The sequence below is a fragment of the Cynocephalus volans genome, chromosome X (assembly GCF_027409185.1).
Source record: "Cynocephalus volans isolate mCynVol1 chromosome X, mCynVol1.pri, whole genome shotgun sequence".
NCBI classification, from domain to species: Eukaryota; Metazoa; Chordata; class Mammalia; order Dermoptera; family Cynocephalidae; genus Cynocephalus; species Cynocephalus volans.
This window is the reverse complement of record NC_084478.1, coordinates 22839069-22864184: the sequence shown is the minus strand read 5'-3', so window position 1 is coordinate 22864184 and position 25116 is coordinate 22839069. Positions and strand designations below refer to the sequence as shown.

The window sequence follows — 25116 nt, the reverse complement described above, 5'->3', positions numbered from 1 at the left end:
TCTCAGGGGGAGGTGTTCCATATTTCACCAATAGTTATGATATTTGCTACATCTTTATAAGTTTTTAAAAATCATAAATTACTAGTAAATTATGTCCAAAGGTATCTCTTTATTATTTGTTGTGATAGTGATATGATTTTACTCCTTTGTTTGCCAAACTAGTTTGAGTTCAAAATGATAAGACAACAAAAATCTTCTCTTGGATGAAACACTTTTGTTCATAGAGTATTTTCGTTGAGGTATCTTTAATCTGGTTGCAAAACAAAAGTTTTACATTTTACTTATTTATTTTGTTTGTTTTTTGACATGAGGCATAAAAACCTTTGTAATTCCCTATGTATATCTTTATCAGCCTGGTCCAAACTTTACAGGGGTCTCATAAAACATTTTGGGAGTGTTTTGATGTTATTTTTCTGTGGAAGAGGTTGTGCAAAATTGGTGGTGACATCTTTCTCAGTTACATGGAGAAGATAGGAATTCAGGCACCAGGACATGGAATTCATTTGTAAGAAGGTTCTCAGTACAGATGCATTTTATCTAATAAATACAGAATTACTGACATTTCCTAGTTTATCTGTTTGTTAAGTGGTGTTTTTATTTTTTGTGATATTTCATGTAATTAACATTTTATTGGCATAAATCGATTGTAATATAATTTATGTGTTTCCAGAATCTACAGTGATGATCCCTTCTGTATGTCTGTTGGTGATGGTGGTGGTGCAGGTGGTGGTGTTCTTTTTTGATCAGTCTTGCCAGGGTTTATCTAACATATTTAACCTTTGGGAAAAAAAAAAAACCATTTAGTATTGTTGATTATTTAATATTTTTTAGTTTGATTAATTGATCATAGTTTTAAGTTTTTATTTCAAGTTTTGGTTTATATTCCTCATTTATTTTCTAATTTTGTGTTTTATCAAGTCTTAAATTTTCAGTACTTCCTCTTTTGCAATAATGGCATGAATTTTCCCTTATGCCCATGTGTTGATGCATCTACACAGTTTTTTGATAACTTACTGAGCTATAATTGACTTAAAGTAAACTGTACAACTTTAAAAGAAACATTATAAATTTTTTTTTTAATTTTATTTTGTCGATATACATTGTGGCTGATTATTGCTCCCCATCACCAAAACCTCCCTCCCTTCTCCCTCCCCCCTCCCCCCCAACAATGTCCTTTCTGTTTGCTTGTCGTATCAACTTCAAATAATTGTGGTTGTTATATCTTCTTCCCCCCCCCCCCGGTTTGTGTGTGTGTGTGAATTTATATATTAATTTTTAGCTCCCACCAATAAGTGAGAACATGTGGTATTTCTCTTTCTGTGCCTGACTTGTTTCACTTAAATTTTGATATGAGTGTATTTATGAATTCTCTACCACAAGCAAAATAATGTAAATGTCCATCCCCACTCATCAAGTTTCTTTGTTGGCCATTATATTTCTCCTTCCTCTTTCTGCTCAAGCCCATTCACCATTCACATGCTGTTAAAAGTCTTCTTGCACAGAACTTCGTATAAACATTTACTTTGGGTAGTTCTGCTTGTTTGTTTCTTTCATATTGTCTTTGAAAAACATGAAGGAAAGAAATGACTGGATTACATGAGAGTTGTATATTTATTTTTTTCTAGAACATGTCAAAGTGTCTTGGGTTGTGAGTGTACTATTTTCCATCCTACCAGCAGTAAGAGTTGCGGTTGCTCTACCTCCTTGCCAGCAGTTGTTATAGTTAATTCTTTTGATTGTAGCTTTCTAGTCGGTGTGCAGTTGTATCTCACCATGACTCAGAATTGCCAGGTTGTATGTCTTTCTGTCTCAGGTACCCCAAGTAAATGAAGAAAATAGACCGTAGGCCTGAAACTAACCATTTCTCATTACATTTTGCATGTATACTTATTTTTTATTGCGTGCTGGATTTTCTGTATGAAATACTTTAAGGATAATTGTATGCTCTAGATGATTTTATTTTTATCCTGGAAGCCATCATTAAATCATACTACTCAAGTATGGTTGTTATCTATCATTATTTCTTCCAAGTTTTTGCTTGCTATATATTTGTTAACTTATACTCTTGATACTTTATATTAATATTAAATATAGAGTATATTATGTCTTTTAAAACTTCAACAGCTATTTTGTCAATCCAAATTTCTCCATTTAAGTAAATAAAAAGATAACTCAGATTGGCAAGGGGAAGAAAACAAAGCAAGATATAAAAAAGCCCGTGAAAAATTTAAAAAGACAAAGTATCAATTTTTCTTATTAAAATACATAAGCATATCTGCACAGATTATATGCAAATTAAAGCACATTCACAAGCAAAATAACAAAGGATTTGTTTCTGAAATTGCTGATCTACAGTTTATGTTGACATGCATGAGAAAATGTATAAGGACAGACTAAAACTCTTGATAGAAAATAATGAATGACACTTGCATTACCTATAGCAAAATATTTTCTATATGCTTTAATTAAATAACGTCAAATATAACTATACTTTGGAAAAGCATACTTTACATGTGAAGTGATTTATATATAGTACATATCAAAATCAATTAAGTAAGAGAAAATATGTAGAACATAAGTGAAATTAACAAAATTTTAGGTGTATACATAGGCTTACTATTTAATCATTATGAAATGATAGGCTCTTTAACAAGTGGAATTAATAAAATGCACTAAGGATATACACAAAAATAATCAGGAATTGGCAATTAGTATATAAAATATGCTGAATACTTATTGGGAATTAAATAACAAGATGCCCTTTTTTATGATGATACGAGATTATGGAAGATGTATAAAATGATCCTGGATAAGTAAAATTAATTTGGTATTTTTAGCAAAGTTTTAAATTTGCCTATTCCTTTAAACGGTAATTGTCTTTTTACAAACTGTATCTGTCAGACCTTGTTAAACGTGTGCAAAAAAGTGCAGATACAAAAAGGGAAAACAAATTTTCTTTAAGTAACATATACTGTGTTAATATAATGAATACTATGTAACTTTTACAATCAGTCAGGTAGATCTAATATACTCGAAGAAGAAATCACAAGGACATAGAAAAGAAAGCCAACTATTTCACTTGTGTGTACAGGTACATAAATGTATTACATACGTAAATAATTTTGTATGTATCTGTTTAAAAACACTCCTTACTGCTGATCATGGTTCCTTCTGTGAAGGGATATATAGTTGCATTATTTTTTAAAAAAATTTACACTGAGTACATGACAGATTGATAATTACTAAAAGAAAAATCAAAGAAATAGTGATACGAAGGGACATCAGTAATGATATTTTTGGAGGATCTACTCTATGTTTTTTTTGTTTTTGTTGTTCTGGTAAGGTAGTACAGAACAGGTAAGAATTTAACGTTTAAAGCCGGAAACAGTAAAGGGTTAAAAAAAAATATATATATATGAGGAATTTATGGAGGGAAATAATATAATTTAATAGTGAAACATTTAGAAGCAGCTGATCTCTAATTAGCAAGATCATTAATCTATTTGTCATAAGTAAAATTGTCACAATGAATGCCCGTTTATTTGTTCCACTAGGATTAAATATTAAGTATATTGTTGTGCAGTTTATCATAGATTTAAGGGCATAAGTTCCCATGATAATAGAAAAAAAGTTCCAAGAGTAGTTAGGGTTATAAGGACTTTTGAATTTTAGCTGATAAATATCTAGAAAAAGAAAACATTTATTTTTTTATTTTTAAAATTTTTATTAATTTTTTTTTTTTTACTATTTATTTATTACAAATATTCATAAGATACAAAGCTGATTGTCCCCCCTCCTGTCCATGATGTGAGGTCCAGATTCATACTGGGGGCATACCCATTACCAGAAATTACTTTTGTACCCTTCATCCCCTCCCAATTGTCTCCCAACCTCCCTCCCCCTCCCCCTCTCCCCTCCACTCCAATTTGTAGCCCTAGGAATGTTCCCTCCCTCTGTTGGATCACAGCACTGCTGTGGTCTTTCTTTCCTGCCTTCCTTTCCCTCTTAGCTCCCATATATGAGTGAGCACATGCATTATTTACCCCTCTGTGCTTTGCTTGTTTCACTCAACATAAGTTTCTCCAGGTTCATCCATGTTGTTGCAAATGGGAGAATTTCATTATTTTTTATAGCAGAGGAGTATTCCATAGTGTATATATACCACAGTTTCTATTTCCAGTCATCTGTTGATGGACATTTAGGTTGGTTCCATATCTTGGCTATTGTAAACAGAGCTGCAATAAACATGGGAGTGCAAGTATCTCTTTGACATGATGATTTCCATTCCTCTGGGTATATACCCAGAATTTGGATCACTGGATCATATGGAAGATCTATCTGTAGTTGTTTGAGAAACCTCCAAATTGTTTTCCAAAGTGGTTGTACTAATTACATTCCCACCAACAGTGCAGTAGTGTTCCCTTCTCCCCACACCCTCGCCAGCATTTTTTATTCACCGTCTTTTTGATCATAGCCAGTCTAACTGGAGTGAGGTGGTATCTCAATGTGGTTTGAATTTGCATTTCCCTGATGATTAGTGATGTTGAGCATTTGTTCACGTATATGTTGGACATTTGTATGTCTTCCTTTGAAAAATGTCTATTCAACTCCTTTGCGCATTTTTTAATTGGGTCATTTATTTATTTATTTATTTTTCTGTGTAATTGCTTGAGTTCTATGTATATTCTGGATATTAATCCTGTGTCGGATACAGAGTTGGCCAAAATTTTCCCCCAATCTATAGGTTGTCTTTTCAGTTTGTTGATTGTTTCTTTTGTTGTGCAGAAACTTTTTAGTTTGATATGGTCCCATTTCTTTATTTTTTCTTTTGCTGCTTGTGCTTTTGGGCTCACATTCATAAAGCCTGTGCCCTGACCTTACTGCTGAAGTGGTTTCACCTATATTTTCCCTTAGTAATTTTACAGTTTTGGGTCTTATACCTAGGTCTTTAATCCATTTTGAGTTGATTTTGGTGTATGGTGAGAGATGCATATCGAGTTTCATTCTTCTTCATATGGATATCCAGTTTCTCCCAGCACCACTTGTTGAAGAGGCAATCTTTTCCCCAATGTAGATTTCTGTTGCCTTTGTCTAATATCAGATCACTATAAGCCTGAGGAGTGATTTCTGGGTTCTCTATTCTACTCCACTGGTCTGAATGTCTATTTTTATACAAGTATAATGCTGTATTGGTTACAACAGCTTCGTAGTATAATTTGAAGTCAGGCAGAGTTATGCCTCCGCCTTTCTTTTTTTTTTTTTTTTTTTTTTGCTCAGGATTTCTTTTGCAATTAGGGGTCTTTTTTTTCCATATGGAAGTTAAGATTGTTTTTTCCTTTTCTGTGAAGAATGTCATTGATATTTTGATGGGGGCCGCATTGAATCTGTAGATCACTTTAGGTAGTATAGACATTTTCACAATTTTAATTCTTCCAATCCAAGTGCATGGAATATCTTTCCATCTTTTTGTGTCATTGTAGAGGTCTTTAACCTCCATGGTTAAATTGATCAATAGGTATCATATTTTTTTGGTGACAATTGTAAATGGGCTTACGTTCTTTATTTCTCTTTCTGTTAATTCATTATTTGAGTATAAAAATGCTACTGATTTCTGGGCATTTATTTTGTATCCTGCAACATTACTGAAGTTATTCACCAGTTCTAGGAGTTTTCTGATAGTCTTTAGGTTTTTCTATGTATAGCATCATGTCATCTGCAAATAGGGAAAGTTTGACTTCATCTTTTCCCATCTGGATTCCCTTAATTTCTTTCTCTTGCCTGATTGCTCTAGCTAGTACCTCCAGAACTATGTTGAATAGAAGCGGTGAGAGTGGACATCCTCGTCTTGTTCCTGTCCTTAAGGGGAAGGCCTTGAATTTTTCCTCATTCAGAGTAATACCGGTGGTGTGCTTGTCATAAATGGCTTTTATTGTGTTAAGATATTTTCCTTCTATACCTAATTTGTTGAGAGTCTTTATCATGAAGGAATGTTGAATTTTGACAAATGCTTTTTCAGCATCTATTGAGATAATCATATGGTCTTTGTCCTCGAGCTTGTTTATGCGATGCGTCACATTTATTGACTTCATATGTTGAACCATCCTTACATCCCTGGGATGAATCCTACTTGATCATAGTGTATAATTTTTTTAATATGTTGCTGTATTCTAATTGCTAATATTTCGTTGAGGATTTTAGCATCTAGGTTCATCAGGGATATTGACCTGCAATTTTTGTTGTTGTTGTTGCGTCTTTATCTGGATCTGGTATCCGAGTTATGTTGGCCTCATAGAATGAGTTTGGGAGAGGAGAGTCTGTTTCAATTTTTTGGAACAGTTTCATGAGAATTGATATTAACTGTTCTTTAAAAGTTTGATAGAATTCAGCTGTAAAGCCATCCGGACCTGGGCTTTTTTTGTTAGAAGATTGCTAATTACCACTTCAATCTCCTTGCTGTTGTTGGTCTATTCAGGTTTTCTATCTCTTCTTGGTTCAGTCTTAGTAATTTATATATGTCTAGAAACTTATCCATATCTTCCAGATTTTCAAATTTGTTGTCATACGGTTGTTTATAGTAGTCTCCAATGGTTCTTTGTATTTCTGTGGTGTCAGTTGTAATGTCTCCCTTTTCATTTCTGATTTCTGTTATACGGCTCTTCTCTCTTCTTTCTTTTCGTTAATCTAGCTAATAGTGTGTCTGTTTTGTTTATCTTCTCGAAAAACCAACATTTATTGCTGTTAATCTTTTCTGTTGTTTTTTGGGTCTCTATTTCATTCAGTTCTGCTCTGATCGTAATTATTTCTTTCCATCTACTGCCTTTATGTATGGATTGCTTTCAAGTTCTTTAAGGCATAGCATTATGTCGTTTATTTGGAGTCTTTCCATTTTTTTTGACATAAGCACTTACTGCAATAAATTTGCCTCTTGGTAATGCTTTTTCAGTATCCCACAAATTTTGGTGCAATGTGTCTTTGTTTTCATTAGTTTCTAGAAATTTTGTGATTTGCTGTTTAATTTCTTCTTCCTCCCGTAGGTCATTCAGGAGCGTGTTATTTATTTTCATGTATTTGTATATCTTCCAGTGATTTGCTAATTGTATATTGTATAAACAATACAGTTTTTTCCCATTGTGGTCTGAAAAGGTTTGTTGGAATGATTTCATTTTTAAAAAAATTTAATGAGGGCCGAGCCCATGGCGCACTTGGTAGAGTGCTACGCTGGCAGCGCGGCGACGCTCCCGCCGCGGGTTCGGATCCTATATAGGACTGACCGGTGCACTCACTGGCTGAGTGCCGGTCACGAAAAAACGACAAAAAAAAAAAAAAAAAAAAAAATTTAATGAATCTAGATTTGTGACCTAATACATGGTCTATCCTGGAGAATGTCCCACAACTTTTGTTTGTCTGGGAAATACATTATTTCTCCCTCATTTCTGAAGGAGAGCCTTGTTGAGTAAAGAAGTCTTGGCTGGCAGTTTTTTTTCTTTTGTATTTTGAATATATTGTTCCACTTTCTTCTGGCCTGTAGGGTTTCAGTTGAGAAGTCTGCTGTTAGTTTGATGGGGGTTCCCCTCTAAGTGACCTGACGCTTTTCTCTTGCTGCTTGTAGAATTTTGAGCTTTGTGAATTTAACTATAATATATCATGGGGAGGATCTTTTTGGGTTGAATCTGTGTGGGGCCCTTTGAGCTTCCTGGATCTGAAGGTCTGTGTCTTGCCGTACACCTGGGAAGTTTTCTGTTACTATTTCTTTGAATAGGTTTTCGATACCTTTTCCCTTCTCCTGCCCTTCAGGAATACCCACAATTCGGATGTTAGAGTGCTTGAGATTGTCTGCTATCTCTCTTAGGTTTTCCCCATTATTTTTAATTCTTTTTTCCTTTTTTTTTTTTGTCTGCCTGAGTTATTTCAAAAAGACCATCTTCAAGCTCTGAAATTCTTTCTTCTGCTTGCTCTACCCTGCTGCTCAAGCTCTCAGTTGTGCTTTTTATTTCATTGAGTGAGTCTTTCATTTCTAGAAGTTCTGCTATACTCTTTTTTATGGTATTAATCTCTCTGTAGATTTCGTCCATATTCTGGATGTTTTTTCTCGTTTCATTGTGTTCTCTAATTGAATGTTCCTTTATTTCTTCAACTTTTCTTAAGATCATTGCTCAAAATTCTTTTTCAGACATTTCAAGGATTCCCTGTTCCATGGAGCCTGACTTTGGGGGATTACTGTATCCTTTTGGTGGTGTCATTTCTTCTTTATTGTTCGTTCTTTTTGTGTTTTATTGCTGAAAATTGTTCATTTGATAGGGGGTATGCCTCTTCTATTACACTGAGGTTGGCTGTGGAGTGGTCTTGCTTGCTACTGCGGGGGGTGAACTGTATTACTCGACAGTAGGTGTGGTGGTGGTTATGTTAAACCAATTTGGTTCCCATTCTTGACTCTGTGGTCATAGAATGAGCACCTAATGTGTGACGTTCTGCTGGGTCAAACTCGGGGGGGGTGGGTCAGGTCTGTAGGCTGGTGTTCCCCCCTGGGTCTGAGGCAAGATGAGGGGCCATGTGGAGCCACGTGGTTCTGCTGGCTGGCTGGTGCCAGTGGACTCACCTGCGCTGTGCCGGTTTGGGTGGCGGGGTAGGGCCTGGAGCTCCCCCTCCAGCGCTTGTGTCCAAGGCAGCAGGTTGGGGGAGCCACATGGAACTGCCAGGTTCGGCTGGCAGGCTGGCACCAGTGGGCTGACCTGCGTGGTGCGGGTTCAGGGTGGCACGTTGGGGCCTGGAGCTCCCCCTCTGCTTGGGTCCAAGGTGGCAGGGTGGGGGGGGGGGGGCGTGAGGCGCTGCACGGTTCCGCTGGCTGGCTCAAAGCTGTGAATTTACCTACAGTTTTACACAGCAATTCACCTTCTAGGACTGTATCTGACATAGCTGTTCACTCATGTGCATTAGAGTACGGGCACAAAAAATTCAAAACAGCTATTTTCTGATAAATTATGCTGTGTCCATACCAAGAGTACAATGACGCTATTACAACAAACAGATAGATGTAAAATACTTCGAGTACATATCCAAGATATATTTCCAACGACGAAAAAACTAATAATAATTTACTTACATATATGTGTATGATTGTGTAAACTTTAGGTAGATAAATGTCTATGTGTGTAGATGTTGACACACTTCACTGCTAATCACAATTACTTCTGAAAAGTAATACGTATAAGATTTTTTGAAAATTTCACACTATGCATACACAATATATCTGTGCTACATGATATAAATCAAAAAATAATCACGTGATGGCATATTATTAGCAATTTTTGGAAGATATACTCTTTGCTTTTTTTGTTTTAAAGTAGAGCAGAATGGAATAAAGAAGGTGGTTCTTAGAAATAGAAGATTTAGAAAATAATTAGAAAAGTAAGAAAAACATTTAGAAGATATTAGAAAAAAATAATTTGTGAGCACTTTATGAGAAGCTAACCTGTAATTAGTCAGTTAAGATCATTAAACTAGAGGCCATAAGTAAAATTGTGACCAAGAATTCTCTTCTAATTTTTCCACCATAATTAAATGTCAAACATAGAGTGAAGTTTATCTTATATTCAGGGGCCTCTGTTGCCATGATAGAAGAAAAAAAAATAACAGTAAGCAGAGATAAGACCCTCACAAATTTTATCTGATAAGTACATGAGAAAAGCCTTATAAATATAAATTTGTATTGCAGGTTTTTTTTTTTTTTTTGGCTTTTCTTATGATTTGTATATATTTTTGAAACAAATCTGCTGTTGTGTAAGTATATGTTATCCCAGAATCATGCTAAATTCTCTCTTTAAATCTAATGCATTATCGATAGATTACTTGTATATAATTTGGAAACATGAACATGCAATCTGTGATTAAAGGTGATTTTTTTTTCTTCAATCATTATAGGTTTTAAATTTTTAAAATGTTCCAGCTTTAGTGCCCTGGCTATTATCATCTCTGTAAAGCATTGAATAGACCTATCGGTAGTAGGTGGTTTCTTGTCACTTTGCTGATTGCAGGGAGAAGTTTTCAATATTTCAATATCACCTATGTATGATATTGGGTGCAATTTTTCAAAAGTTTTTGTTATTTGTTTTTATCATGTGTGGATGATAAATGTGGTCATAGTGGTTCACTCTGTTTTGTGACATGATTTCTGTCCTTTCTTTTGTTGGATTCCTGAAGTTTTATCTCACTATAATTCATGGGGTATTTTAGTTTGAATGTCTGGGTTGTTTGTCAAATATAAGTTGTTTAATTTTGTGGGGGGATGTCATTGGGAATATATGACAATAATTTTCCTTTGTTATAACATTCTTATTATGTTGGTGTAAAGTTTATATGGGCCTCATAAAACATATGGGAGAGTATTTTTACTATTTCTATCACATAGAAGAACTTATGCAAGAATACTATTATTTCACAGTATAAAGAAAAGTTCGTGACTTATGGAATCAGTGTGTGGGGTTCATTTCTAAGAAGATTTTTCATTACCGACACAATTTTTTATTAAAGATATAGGACAATTGAGATTCCCCAACTTTTCTTGTTTGTTCAGGTGTGCTTTCCTGGGAATTATCCTTTTTTTCGTGTAGTATTAAAATTCTTACTGTAATTTTGTTTATATACTTATGTATGCATCTCAAGGATATGGTGTTGGGATTTCCTATATTGCTGATATGGAATGTATGTCGTCATCGTCTTCTTTTTGTTTTCTTGAATAATCTTGCAAGGGATTAATATAATGCTATTACAAAAAGAAGAAAAAAAGTTGCACACTGGTCTATCCTCTCTGTAATTATTTTAATATTTTGAAATGGATTTACTGATGATAAAATTTCAATATTTCTATTTTGCATTTATTACTGCAAATTTTCTTTTATACAAAAATGTTGTTGTATCCCACAGTTTGTAACCACCTCATTGAAATTGTGTTTAAATAATTGAGTTTGAATAAACTTTACACATTAAATTGAATCATAAGAGTACAAGTAACACGTACACACACACACACACACACAAAGACACACACACACACACACACAAACACACACAAATGTAAAACCATCACTGCATGGCAATGCAGAAATCCATTCCTGAATGAAAGTTTCCTCATGCAACTTTATATTTCCTTGTCCTGTTTCTGAACAAGCCCTACCTCCTTTACCATGGAGTATACATAATTGTACAAGTTGTTGTATGGATGTCTACATTTTTAGTTTCCTTGGATAAACATGATGAAATGGGATGGCTGGATCACCTGATATATTTACCTTTGTGTATTCTAGAAAATGTTAAAATGCTTTGCAACGTGGTTGTACCATTTTCCGTTCTACCAACATTGTTATGAGAGTTTCAGTTCTTATACCTTCTTGCAAGCACTTATTATAATCAAAGTTATTAATTGAGCCCTTCTAATAGGTGTTCAGTGATATCTCATTGTCTATCTAAATTGCAAGTACGTATGCAAGTCATACTTTTTTTTTTGGTCATTCTCAGTAAATTGAGAAAATAGATCACCATGGGGAGGAGCCATTTGGGGTAAGGAAAGGGCACATTTGGGCTGAGAGTTTAGGTCTTGACTCTCAATTGGACCTTTCATGGTGTAGGTGAAGATGATGTTTGGCTACAGAAGAGTAGTTATTGTCTACAGGTTATCTGTTTTGTTTGGCTGTGTCTTTCTTAGTTCTTTGTCTAGAGAGTGGGCTTTTGTTGGCTTCTATTTTTTGTTCTTGTTTTCGTTTATACCCTTTGGTATTTTGGGATTGCCTGATTCTTCAGGTCTGGGTCTGGCATGTATGATGCAAAGCAAAGCAAAACAAAACAGAAGGGAACTTACCATCCTATTGTTCCTTGGGTCCTGAGGTCCCTAGCAGTCTTGAATTCTCTCCACCTTCAGGCTTATGTTTGTTTTATATATAATATCCAGATTTTTTAGTTGACCTTCGGGTAAAATATGGGGAGAATATGTTGACTATATCTTCTCTACCATAGATATCCAGCAATATTTTTTAGCTAAATTACCTTTAGAAGCAGTGGATCTTTTTTGGGGGGAGGGCATCATTTGTTTAATTCTTTTAATGTAATTATTTCATTCATCTTATAAATGTGTCTTTAGATTTAGACACATCCCAGGTATAGCCAATGTGCTGGAATTATGTTATTGAGGAACATCCTAGTAAGAATATAGACATGTAAATGTGGGTATTATTATGGAGGATAAATTTTGTGCTAATTTATTCCGCAGTAATACTAATTAGGATATAACCTAACTTTTTGCATTAGATTCAGTGACTCAAGGATTAGCATTTGAATTATTTACTTTTCATGGTCCATGTAGAGTTAAATAGAACCACTTTTTAAAAATGTAACTTCATAACACTACAATTTCATATATTCACCCTTTCCTTTATGTTCTTCTTATATAATATTCATTTACACTAACATTTATCATTTTGCTTTAAAGAATCAGTTGTCTTTCAAAAATATTTGAAATTTTGCCGTTTTAAATTTATCCAAATGTTTTTCTTCAGGTATTCTCTCCCTTTAGCGTAAAGAATTTTCCTTAGCATGACTTTTATTACTGGTCAGCCAGTGACATATTGTTTCAGTTTCTGTTATGCATCTATGCCTGATTTCCCTCTAAATTTGGAAGGATAATTTTGCTGAATATATAATATTGGTTGAAAGTTCTATCTTTTCTTTTGTCATTGGAGGGGTGCCTCCCCATTTACTTTTGTTTTCCATGAATTTTGTTGAGAAGACAGTCACCATTTAAATCATTTTTCCTAGGAATGTAATGTGTGCTTATTTCTTTCATTTTTTTTGTTTGCTCTTATTTTATTAGTTTATATAACATTAAATGAAATAACTATAACGGATACACTTGTCCAAAGTAGATTTGGGAATGAAAAAAGGTTGGTCAGTATTCACCTTAAATCACAAAAGCAGGAGGGTATAATTATAAGAGAAACTAGCCTACCGGCCTACTAGAGTAATCAGCTAATTGTGAGAATTCTCCCTTCAAAAGCACTTTACTTTTCCCCTCAAAAAAGTGCCAAGCACAGATGGATTTGAATTTTTTGGTGGATATACATTTGTTCAGTTCACTAATGTACTTTATATTTTATACAGATGTCCAATGTATAATTTATTATTAAATATTTCAAAAACATAACTAGTTATTTTACCACTGAAAATTATTCTATTTATATAAGAAAATAACCTAATCAAAAAGAGCAAAAAAAAAAATCGTTAGCAATAGTCTGCATGAAAAGCACCAAATAGAAAAAATGATTTCTTACTTAAATATGTAAGAATGCCTGCATAGATATATACCAATTAAAATAATTGAAGCACATTCACAAGCAAAATATCAAAAAACTTTGTTGTTACAACTTATAATGTGATCATTAACTTTCCTAGATGTGATATTGTGTGATAGCCAAAATATCCTGATAGTGATACTTGTATTTACTACAGCAAATATTTTATATCTAATGTAGTTATATAATATACAATACATTTTGCTTTGGCAAAATATGTTCTTTATGAAAAATTATTTGTTTAAATATACTAAAATGTCGTAATCAATTAAGGAACATATGATACATAGAATATAAATGAACATAACAAGAGTTTATGTATACATGGGTGTGTATATACAACATATGTTCTAAATACTTTTATGAATTAAGCACCTCTCTTCTCTCTCCCTTTCTGTCTCTCTCTCTATATATATAAAGAACAAGATAGAGAGAAAAAAGGGAGGCTTAATTTATAGTTTTGATATTCAAATAATTATGAAATAATAGACTTTAAAAAATAATAAACTCAAGTTTTATCTGATAAGTATATAGAAAAAATATGGCATTATTATGTAGACTTTTTGTGCCATTTTTTATAATGTGTAATAAAAGTTTTGTAAGGACTGATATTCTTAGAAGAATTTGTTTGTGTTTATCTTAATGTAATCTAACAAATTCGATAAATTCTCTAAGAAATTTTAATATATGACCTACAGGTTCATTTAGTTTCCAAACACGATCATGCTCTTTCTCAAAAAAAGTTGGTTTCATTTCTTCCTTTCAAATCTTTATATAGTTTTTTTTTTTTTTTTCTTGCATTATTGCCCTGGCTAGGAACTCTATAAAATGTTGACTGGACTGGTGATAATAGGCATCCTTTTATCATTCTTGATCTCAGGGGGAAGATTATCAATATTTCACCACTAATCATGTTATTCTTAATTCTCCGAGTTGTATTTTTAATAATAAGTGAGTGATAAGTTTTGTCAAATAGTTTTTCTATCTATTGTGATGTGACACATTTTTGTTCCTTTGGTTTTTCAAAGTTGTTTGATTTATGATTGTTAAATCTACAATAATTCAGTCTTGGATTAAACCCCGATTGTTCATGTCATATCAACAGTGCTGTAAGATACATGATATTTGATGTGTCTTGTGAATCCATTTCTCACAAAAAAAGTTTTGTTTGTTTTTTTTCTTTTTAGCAGCTGGTGGTTATGGGGATCCATACCCTTGACCTTGGTTTTCTAACACCGTGCTCTAACCAACTGAGCTGACCAGCCAGCCCAGAAATAAGTTTTTTGTTTGTTTGTTTGTTTGTTTTAGCTTTTATAAGTTAATGATAAATGTAAAAATATCACAGTAATTTTTATGATTGCTGTTTTCTATCAGAGATAAGTTTATTCTTCCACATATTGTCCCTAGTAGATTTGTGTAAAGTTTATATAGGTCTCATAAAACATTTTGGGAAGTGCTTTTACTCTTTGTATTCTGTAGAAGAACTCCTGCAAGACTGATTTTATTTCTTTCTCAATGGATTTTATGGAAATGTTTATGGCTTAGGGCACCAGGGCAGGGAAATTATTTTTAGGAAGGATTTTGATTAGACAAAATTTACTTAGTTCATATCGAACTATTTATAGTTCCTAATGTTTTTTTTTTATATATTATGTGTGCTTGTCTTTGAATTTCATCATTTTGTGTCATTTCAAATGTATTAAAATGAATTTGCTTATAGTATTATATTTATGTCTCCAGAATCTATAGTTAACGATACTTTCTACATTCCTGGTATTGCTAACGGTAGCCTTCTTTTTTTCTTAACCAGTTGTGCCATGAGTTTATCTTTTTTGAACTCTTACAAAAATGAAAACCAACTTTTGAATTAGTTTATCTTCTCTGTAATTTTGTTCAAAATTTCTTTTCTAGATCTTAATGTTACCGTTTTGTTTCTATTTTTTTTGTTACTAAATTACTTTTTTTTATTTCATCTTCTTGAGGCTGATTATCAGATCTTAAATTCTCTAGATTTCCTCTCCTGCTTTAAAATGGTGTATAAGTTCCTTTAGACATGTACTTTGGTATAATTTCCATGCATTTTATAAGAGATTGATGGAGATATAATTGACTTAAAATAATTCATATTTACTAAGCTAACAAGTATAGAAATTAACAAGTAAAAAGTTACTTTATTAACAAGTATTAAAGTAACAAGTATTGAAATGTGTGTATATTTGTAGAACCATATTCACGATTAAGAAGATGTAAATATCTCTCCCACATGTCCAAGGTTTCTTCTGTATCTTTTCATTTCCCCCTTCTTATTTCTGCCTGTGTCCCCTCCTCTTTCCTTTGAAATAAACATTCTTGTGTCTTTGTATACATACATAATTTCATTTTTCTTGGATAAACTTCAATAAATGAAATTGTATGATTGGTGTAACTTTAAGTTATTTTGGAAAATGTCAGTGCTTGGCCATATGCTTATACCATTGTGCATCCAGCCAGCAGTATATGAGACTTGTAGTTGCTGTACATCCTTGCAGCACTTGCAGTGGTCAGTACTATATTTTCCTTTATAAGTTTCATGTGTACAAAATGATGGTCAGTATTTTTAATTCTGGTTCTGTTAATAGGTATGCAATGGTAACTCACTGTCCCTCTAAAGTACATGGGCATAATTAAGTCATTGTCCTTTCTTTCCCAGGCATCCCAATAAATGGAGAAAATGGATCACAGGCCTGATGCTAATTCTTTCACTCTCATTCATATTTTGCATGTATGGTTCTTTTTAAATTGCAAACTGTATCACGTGTATGAAATATTATGAAAGTAATTTGAAGCCAGCGAGCATTTAATTTTGCTTCTGAGAGGCAGTTAACATGGAAGCAGTTTAACTCATAGCAGTCAGGAATTGAGAAACTGGGTCTCAGGTTTTGTCAGGAATGATCTCTTTCGAGTTCATATCGACATTTAGGTCTTAGCCCTTCCAGGATGTCAAACGGACCTCTGGGTTGTTTTCTAGAACCTCTCTTCATTGGTTCACACTTAGGTACAGTCTGTGTCTTTGGGGATGATGAAACTGCTGGAAGCCCTGGTCAGCTGCTTAGCTTCTCAGCTCCAGTTTACTTCTTAGCATCTCAACTTCTCAGTCACGTCCTTTGAGTTATCAAAAGCCTTGGGAGTAAAAGGGTACCAAATTTGGGTCTCACCACCTGGGATTCTCTTGTAATTGCGACCCTGTCTTTTCAAATATTTATCTCCTTGGGTTAAAGGTGCCTTTAAACATATGTTTTTGAAGCTTCCAGCTTTCCCAGTATTTCTCGGTAGCATGGTTGGGCTGTTAAGTCTCTCTGCCATTATTAAAAGCTGTATCTCTACAAGCATTTCTTGTTTTAGTACTTTGTGTAAGGTTGCTGAGGAAGGAGATACTAGCCAGGTGAAGGAAGAAGAGAAGATTTTGTTAGCAAGCGACAAGCAGACCTGCTGGCCTGAGCCGACAAATGGTGTCAGCGCCGAGAGACAGCAGGGTGTCATTTTTCGAGGGATAAGATTGTCATCTGGCCTAGCCTAGGAAGACGGTCACAGTTTTCTACTCCGGATATAGCCTGCTTATGGGAACAGACTTGGGGAGACAGAAACCTTGGGCTATCGGGGGAAGCAGTTACAGTGCTACACTCCAGGGACAGCTTGCTCAGCCTGCTAGTTGAGGCAGAGAACTTGAAGAACGAAACTGTTATTTTATTTTTAATTGACAAATAATAATTGCATGTATTCATGGGGTACAATGTAATGTTTTGATACATGTATACGTTGTGGAATGACCAAATCAGACTCATTAACATCCATCACCTCATATACTTATTGCTTTTTTGTCGTAAGAACTTTTAAAATCTAAACATTAAAATTTAAAAAGAGAAAAATGCTTTTATGTTAGACTGTATGATAGGGCCAAAGTAGAGTGCAGAAAACCACGTAGGTGACATCAAAATCAGTGGACTGTTGAGCTTATTTTGAAAGTGAGGAGTATAGTGAATAAAAAGATCCAGCTTCCAGAAATACTTTTTAAAAACATAATGCTTCATTTGTTTGTAATTACATATTGGAGAAATGAAAAAAATGATTAGTTGTGACTTGGGCCAGATTAGATCTCAGTTATAGCATTTAACTCAAATTCGAGAAAATGATTCTGAGGATTTTGAATGTGTCTGCCTCTCATTTACAGGGAAGCACACTTGTCGATAAATGTCCTCCTTTATGGAAATTTACATATGGGTTATGGAAATAGCATAGTCTAATGCTCAGGACTGGATTACAGGAGGGATATTCTTAGGTTCCATTCTTCTATTCTCTCCTTAAACTTGGGAAAATCTGGTCGATTCTCTTACTTTAGTGTCTTTTTTTTCAAACATGCAAAACATAACTTAAGCGCTCCCATTCTATAGGATCTGTACACCAAGTACATGACACAAGCCTGAACATAAGGTATAGTATTCCAAAGAGATGCTAATATTTAAATGTGCAGCAAATTATACACCCTACCTTTCATACAGTGAGTCTTCAAAAAGTCATGGAAAGATTCATAATATCTTTTAATTCCGTTTTTCCGCGAACCTTTCGATGTATAAGCATGCCATTTTAAAATCATCATAAAAATGAAAACCCTCTCCATGGTTTAAAAGATGCATTGTTGAATAATATGCTATAAGAAATTACTATATACCATCAAATTCATATATATTCATACATATTCAAATTCAGCATGTCATCATTTTCAAAAATTTTTCTAAATTAAAAAATAGTAATCAAAAAAAATGAAAAAATAAAAAGGAAAGAAAATCCAGTAGGTAGGGTACCAGATACCCAAATACTCTTAAGCAATGGAATCATATCAGCTCAGATATAATATAAAGTGTTAGTGTCACAAGCCGCCACCCTATCTTTAATTTCCAAGTAGAACATCTTCACCAACGTTCCATACAGTTTGTACTTGAACACCAGTAGCAGGAATGCGCAGTTTTCAGAACTGGCCTAATTAATCGTTTCCCAACATGTTACTCTACATTAGCCCATTTTTTAAATTAAAGAATTTACAATACATGCTGAGTTACTGTTGGGATTTGACCTGGGTTCACATTGAATAGGGTTGCATGTGCTTCAAAGTGGGAAGAATTGATTGCCTTAAAAACCCAAATCTTCCATTAATACATGTTGTTCACCATTCCAGTTATTCATATCTCCATGAATTCCTCTCAGTAATTTCCTGTAGTTTGCTGTGTGATGATCTCGCCAAGCTTTCATTAAAATTTTACCTAAGAGTTTGAGAAACTTTGTTGGAGTTGTAAATGGTAATTTTAATAAAATTAATTTAATTATTTGTTGCTGGTATTTGGAATTACAGTTACAATTTGTTTTGTAACCAGGTAATCAATAATCTTTTTTTTTTTTTTTTTGGCTTTTCCGTGACCGGCTCTCAGCCAGTGAGTGCACCGGCCATTCTCATATAGGATCCGAACCCGCGGTGGGAGCGTTGCTGCGCTCCCAGTGCTGCACTCTCCCGAGTGTGCCACGGGCTCGGCCCCAGGTAATCAGTAATCTTGCTATATTCACTGATTCATTCTAGTATGTGACATATAGATTGATGTTAGTCTAGAAATATACACATTCAATATGTGAATAAGGGCAGTTTCATTTCTTCTTTTCCAATCCCTATGTATTTCTTTTTCTTTTTCTTGTATTATTGCCCTAAATACATATTGAGTGGAACTGGTGATCGTAGGAATCCTTTCCTCATTCCTGATCACAGAAGAAGATGTGAATATTTCATCACTGATTATGATACTTGCTGCAGCTTTATGGGTTTTTTACTAATCTTAAGTGGGAGATAAGTTGTGCCAATTTTTTGCATCTGTTGTAATAATCATAACATTATTATATATTCTTTGTTTTATTGAAGTCATTTGATTTCAAAGTGGTAATCCAACAACAATCAATTCTGGGTTAAAACCCAAGGTTTTCATGGTGTATCAGACTTGATATAACTTTGGATTCAGTTTGTTAAACTAACGTTTTATTTCCATTTGGTCATTAAAGATATAACCCTATCATTTTCCATTTATGCAGTCAGTTCAGTGTAAAGTTAAAACATTTGGAGGCGATGCCTGCTGTTTCTATTCTCTGCAGTGTCTTGTGTAAGATGAGTGTCATGTATTTCTCAACTGTAGGGGAAAATTCACCAATTCCACGACCAGAGCTCGGGACTCACTTGAGGAAGGTTTTCCATCATAAGTGTAATTTATTTTACAAACTTAAGACTATGCAGACCTTCTCAGTTTTATTTTTCTTTAAGGTGGGATTACTTGGAGTTCTACATTTCATAGAATTTCAAATTTATTGGCATGTAAATGCTTATATTATGTCTGTTTCCAGATTCCGTACCGATATTTCTTGTATAAATAATGTGTTTCTTCCATTTTTGATTAATGGATTCTTAATCATAAGACAGTGTTCTCTACTTCTAGTTACCTTCCTTTCTGGAAAGTCTACTTTGTTTGGCATTACTCTACCAGTTCCGGTTGTCTTATGCTTAATTTTACGTGGTATGTTATCATCTGTACTGTTACTTTCAACCTTACTGTGCCTTTCCATGTAATTGCCTCTCATTTAGCATATAATTGGGACTTAATTCTTCCTAATCTGAAAAACTCTGCATTTTAATTGGAATGTTTAGAATTTTAAAAAATTCATGTTTATATTAATATTGTTTGATTTAAAGTTGGCCATTTTGCCAGTCTTTTATGTATTTATTTGTTTTCATCACTTTTTATTTGTCTATTCCACCTTCCATGTCTACTTTTGGGATTATTGAAATTTTTTTATTCTTCAACTTAAATTCCTTCATTGGATTTTTATTTGACACATTTTAAAAACACGGCCACCCATTCTATGCCACATCCTTCCTTCAAGAGTAGGGTTTATGGTCCCTTGTCTGGACTCTGGAGAAAGCTTAGTGCCTCTGGTCACCCATCCAATGCGGGCATTTGTGACATTACACAAATATCCTGGGCTGAAACTCTATCACCCGCCATTACCAACTGCTACCAGCGGAGGGCGCCGTCGTGGCCCTCGCGCCGGGTGCTCTTCACGGATTCCTGAGATTCTCAGTTCCCATCACGTGTCACTTCCAGCAGCCAGAAGGACTTCAGGTAACAACGCAAAGTACAGGTTGTCCCGCCACAGATTGTCTCAGGTTTTTTTATGTGGACATGTCCTATTCAACTCTCAGTTTGAAAGGATAATGTTGCCTCAGGTAGAACTCTGTGCTGACGGTTTTATGTTTTCTTTCAGCACTGGGAAGATTCTGCTCCGTTTTCTCCCGTTCTGCATGGATTCTGTCTCGAAGGAAGCCGTCTTTCCAATCGTCCCTCTGGGATAGGTAATGTATCTTTTTTTCTCAGACGTTTTCACTTGGTATACATTTGCTTACTTCACTGATATTCTGTATATTTCATACAGATGCCCAACATATAGTTTAATAAAAAAAATTCAAAAATTCCAGCACCTATGGTGTCAATCTAAGGATTCCATTTATGTGAATGAAAAGAAAACATGTTTTGACTGACAATCACTACAAAACACAGCAAAAGCAAAGGAAAAGCTCCAATGGAGAAACATCTCATTTTTATTTAAATGGATAAATATCTACAAATTTTATACAAAATAAAATAATTTAAGCACATTCCCAAGAAAACCCTAAAAGTTGTTTTTATGATTGCTCATGTGTTGCTGATATTGACATGCATGAGAAAATATATGGGAAGGAATGAAAACTTTTTATAAAGAATAATGAAGTGACACTTGTATTACCTATAGCAAAATATTTGCTTTGTCAAATCATATTTCGTGTCTGAAATAGATTAAATATAGCACAGATAGGAGTTGATTCACTAACAGGCAAAAATACAGAACATAAGTGAAAGTGAGAAGAGTATACGCGCAAGTTCAATATATAAAATTTTTGGTGTTTAAACTAATTTTGAATATAAAGTGAAAATGTAATAATAAGAGACATCAAACAATTTACACAAAATAAGCATAAATTTTAATTAACTCTATTAAAATATGCTTAATAATTATTACAAATTAAATAAATTACAAGATGTTTCTTTATCTTGATAACAGATTATCAGAGGAGTATAAAATACTACTGGTGTTTTAGAAATTAATTTAGCATTAGCAAAGTATTTTTTTACCTACTTAAAAATAATACTGCCTTTTAGGACTAAACTAGTGATTGTTTTCTAAACAACTACATTTGCTTTCTTTTTCCTTTTAGTAATACAGAATGTAGTACAGAAACAGTTAAGAAGTCAAGCTGAAATGTAGAACTAGAAAATAGAAAGGAAAGAAATAAGAAAAAAAAAAAACAAGTTTAAGAAATAAGAAAAAAAGTGATTGTGATTCACTTTAAAGAAGCCGAAGTCTAACTAGTCAGTGAGATCATTAAACAAAAGACTGTAGGAAAATTTGCACAAAGAATGATCTTTTTATTGTTCCCCTTGAATTAAATGTCAAGTGTTCTACAAAAGTTTATTTTATATGTTAGCATCTCTATTTTCATGATATCGGAGAAAATGATAGCAATTTTTAGAGTTATAGTGACTCAAATTTTATCTGATAACCATATCGAAAAATCTTCAAAATATAACCTTGTGCAGTGTGGTTATTCTGCTCTTTTTTATGATGTGTATGAAAAATGTATTAAGAATTCCTATTCTCTGAAAAATGTGTTTTGTTTAGCTGTATGGTATTCATCAATCTTGATAAATTCACTTATTAATTCTACTGCATTATCTAGAAGTTGCTTTTAGATTCTCTGCAGGCATAATTATGCAGTGGATAATGGCGGGGCTCATTTCATTGTTTCCAAACTTCATGCTTTTTTTCTTTCTTTTCTTGCATGATTTCCCTGACTAAATAGAACTGGTGGTAGTAGACATCCTTTTCTCTATTTTGACATGAAGGAGAAGTTTTTCAATATATCACCACTTATTATATGTGCTGTAGTTTTCTAGGTTTGGGGGGGTCCTTTTTTAGGAAGAAAACCCCTCATATGTAGGTGGTAAATTATTTCGAACGGCTTTTCTGTATCTGCTGTCAGAGTGACCTGATTTTGTTTGTCAAAGATGTTTGATTTGAAAGTGTGAAACCAACAAGAACAGCCTTCCTGTACTAAATCCAGCTTGTTCATGGTGCATTGTAGTTGTAGTGTCTTCGAGTTCTGTTTGTTAAACGTAAAGTTTTAATTCCACTTAAATTTTTATGTTTATTATGAGCAATACAGACCTTTGATTTTTTTGATATGATGTCTTTATCAGTTTGGTGTCAGTTTTAAAGGGTCCTGTAAAACATTTTGGGCTGTTTTTGCTGTTTCTCTCTTATTAAGTGGTTGTGAAATATTGGATGTTATTTAATTCTCAAATATGGGAAAAATCAGGAATTCTAGATCCAAGACTTGGAATTCATTTATAGGAAAGTTTCCCTATAAAGATGCAGTTTATTGAATAAAGAATCCTTGAGATTTCCTAGTTTAACTATTTTGCTATTTTTTTTAATTTTATCATTTCATGAATTTTAGATTTATTGGCACAAATTTGCTCATAACGTAATGCACATGTGTTCAGTATCCTAATGATGATTCCTCGTAAATTCCTGCTGTTGATAATGTGCGTCTACTTTTTTATCACCTTGATCACTGTTGCCAGGGATTCATCACATTTTTATTCTTTCACACAAAAAAAGAAAACTCTTGCATTTGTCTTTTTTTGTTTGTTTTCGGTTTCATTAATTGATGTTAACTTTAGTTTTTCATGCTAAAAATTTTGGTTTAAATTCCTGATTTATTTTTTAATTTTATGAAAAAATATTTTTAAATCTTAAATTTGCATGATTTCATCTGTTACATTAATGCTCTAAATTTTCCATTAGACATGTATTTTGGTATGTACCACACAATTATTTAGAGCTTGAATGAGGTGTAATTGATTTAAAATAAACTGCACAAATTAAAATAAACGCTATATATTTTGGTGTGTGTGAGAGAGAAACCATCACCACAGTTAAGATTATGAGCATATTTATCCCTCTCCCCAGATTTCCTAGTGTACTTATGGACTTTCCCCTCGTAATTCCGCCCAAGCCCTCCCTTCTTTGCCATGCTATGCACATTCCTGTATGAGTCTGTTGATGGACTTGTAATTTCTTTTTTTCTTGGATAAACTTCAAGAAGTGGAATGGCTGAATCATATGAGAGGTGTTCTTTCAGAGATGTTTGTGGTCAGTGTTTTTAATTGTAGCTCCTCTAATAGGTGAGCAGTGATATCTCGCTGTCATTCTAAATTGTATGGTGTACACGAGTCATTATTTTTTCTTTCATAGTTATCACCAATAAATGGACTGAATGAATCACAATCGTGATGCTTATCCTTTCCCCACATTTAGGCTTTTGCGTATATGTATTTTTTTAAATCATATGCTTTAATTTCTGTGTAAAATACAATAGAAATAATTAGAAAGCTGAATTAATATTACTTATTTTAGTGAGCATTTGCTTTTGCTTCTGAGAGGCAGTCAGCAGGCACAAAGTTCATCTCATAGTTCATCTCAGAGATTTAGTCCTTTTGAACTGGATGTCAGGTTTTGTGAGGTGTGTTCTATTTCTGGTTGGTATTGACATTTAGGGCATAATCCCTCAGGGATGCCAAATGAACCCTTGGGTGTCTTTCAGAACTTTTCTCTTTGGTTCACTGTTAGCTCTGCCTGTGTCCCCAAAGCTGAGCTTTTGAGACTGCTGGAAGCTCTGCTCAGCTGTTTAGTTTCTAAACTACACCTTTTTGCTTAGCGTCTTGGCTTTGTAATCACCTCATTTGAGTTATCATATATTTTGAGTTAAAAAGAGTTACCATACTTGGATGTCATCCCCTGGGCTTCTCTTCTGAGATCTTGTCTCTTCAAATGTTTGCTTCCTTGCGTTTGTAGCGCCTTCAAATAATATCTCTAATGTCTTCAAGTTTTCCTAGTTTTTTCTCAGCGAATGGTTAGCCTGGTAGACATTTAGTTGTTTTTCCTCTGATACCAAATTAACCTAATCTTTATAAAAATAAGGTAAATTTTCTTTAAAGGCAAGTAGTCTTCTGAAGAGTGGATATCTTCTGTCTTTTTCTGCTTAATGTACTGCACTTAAATGTTTTCATTCATTGCCTAAATGTTTCTCCAGTTGCCAACATGTGCCAGGTATGGATCATGTGGTGGGGGTACATTATTGAGGTATAGCATAGTGTAAAGCAGACAAGTAAATTTGGAATATATTATAGGATATAAGTTTTGTGGTAATTTTTAAACTTCATTAGTAACCAAAATGTTAGTTATACTTCTTTGTGTTGTGAGTTATGTTTACTGGTTGAAATAGAGTTTGGCAAATGAATCCTTTACTTATCTTGGTCAACTTAGAGTTAAGAAAGTATCAGTTTATATAAATGCAACCTCCCAACAGGGAAATTCCATTTATCCCCCCCTTTTCTTTGTGGTCTTTTTGTCCTATATTTTATTTAAATGTCTTGTGGAAATTTTCCATTATTTTTTTAAATGAGAAAATTGAATATTCAGTTAAATGTGTAGATCTTCATCTGACATTTCAATGAAGTTTATAAATCATGTTTTATATTTAAAATATTACTTAACATTTTGCTTAGCAAAATTAGTTGTATTTTTAATGTTCTAATTTTTCATTTGAACTCTT

General features: G+C 33.6%; 1 protein-coding gene across 8 annotated transcripts in view; it reads left to right on the top strand.

The window, feature by feature from the left end:
- LOC134367693 (uncharacterized) overlaps positions 1–25116 on the top strand; it is a 311105-nt gene that overhangs the window by 165429 nt on the left and 120560 nt on the right. For all 8 annotated transcript variants that reach the window (XR_010022435.1, XR_010022434.1, XM_063084434.1 and 5 more), the window contains one exon: positions 20667–20754. Coding sequence is in view for 6 of the 8 variants with exons in the window: in XM_063084434.1 (XP_062940504.1) it covers positions 20667–20754 (88 nt within the window). In the remaining 2 variants the exon portion in view is untranslated. The remainder of the gene's footprint in view (positions 1–20666; positions 20755–25116) is intronic.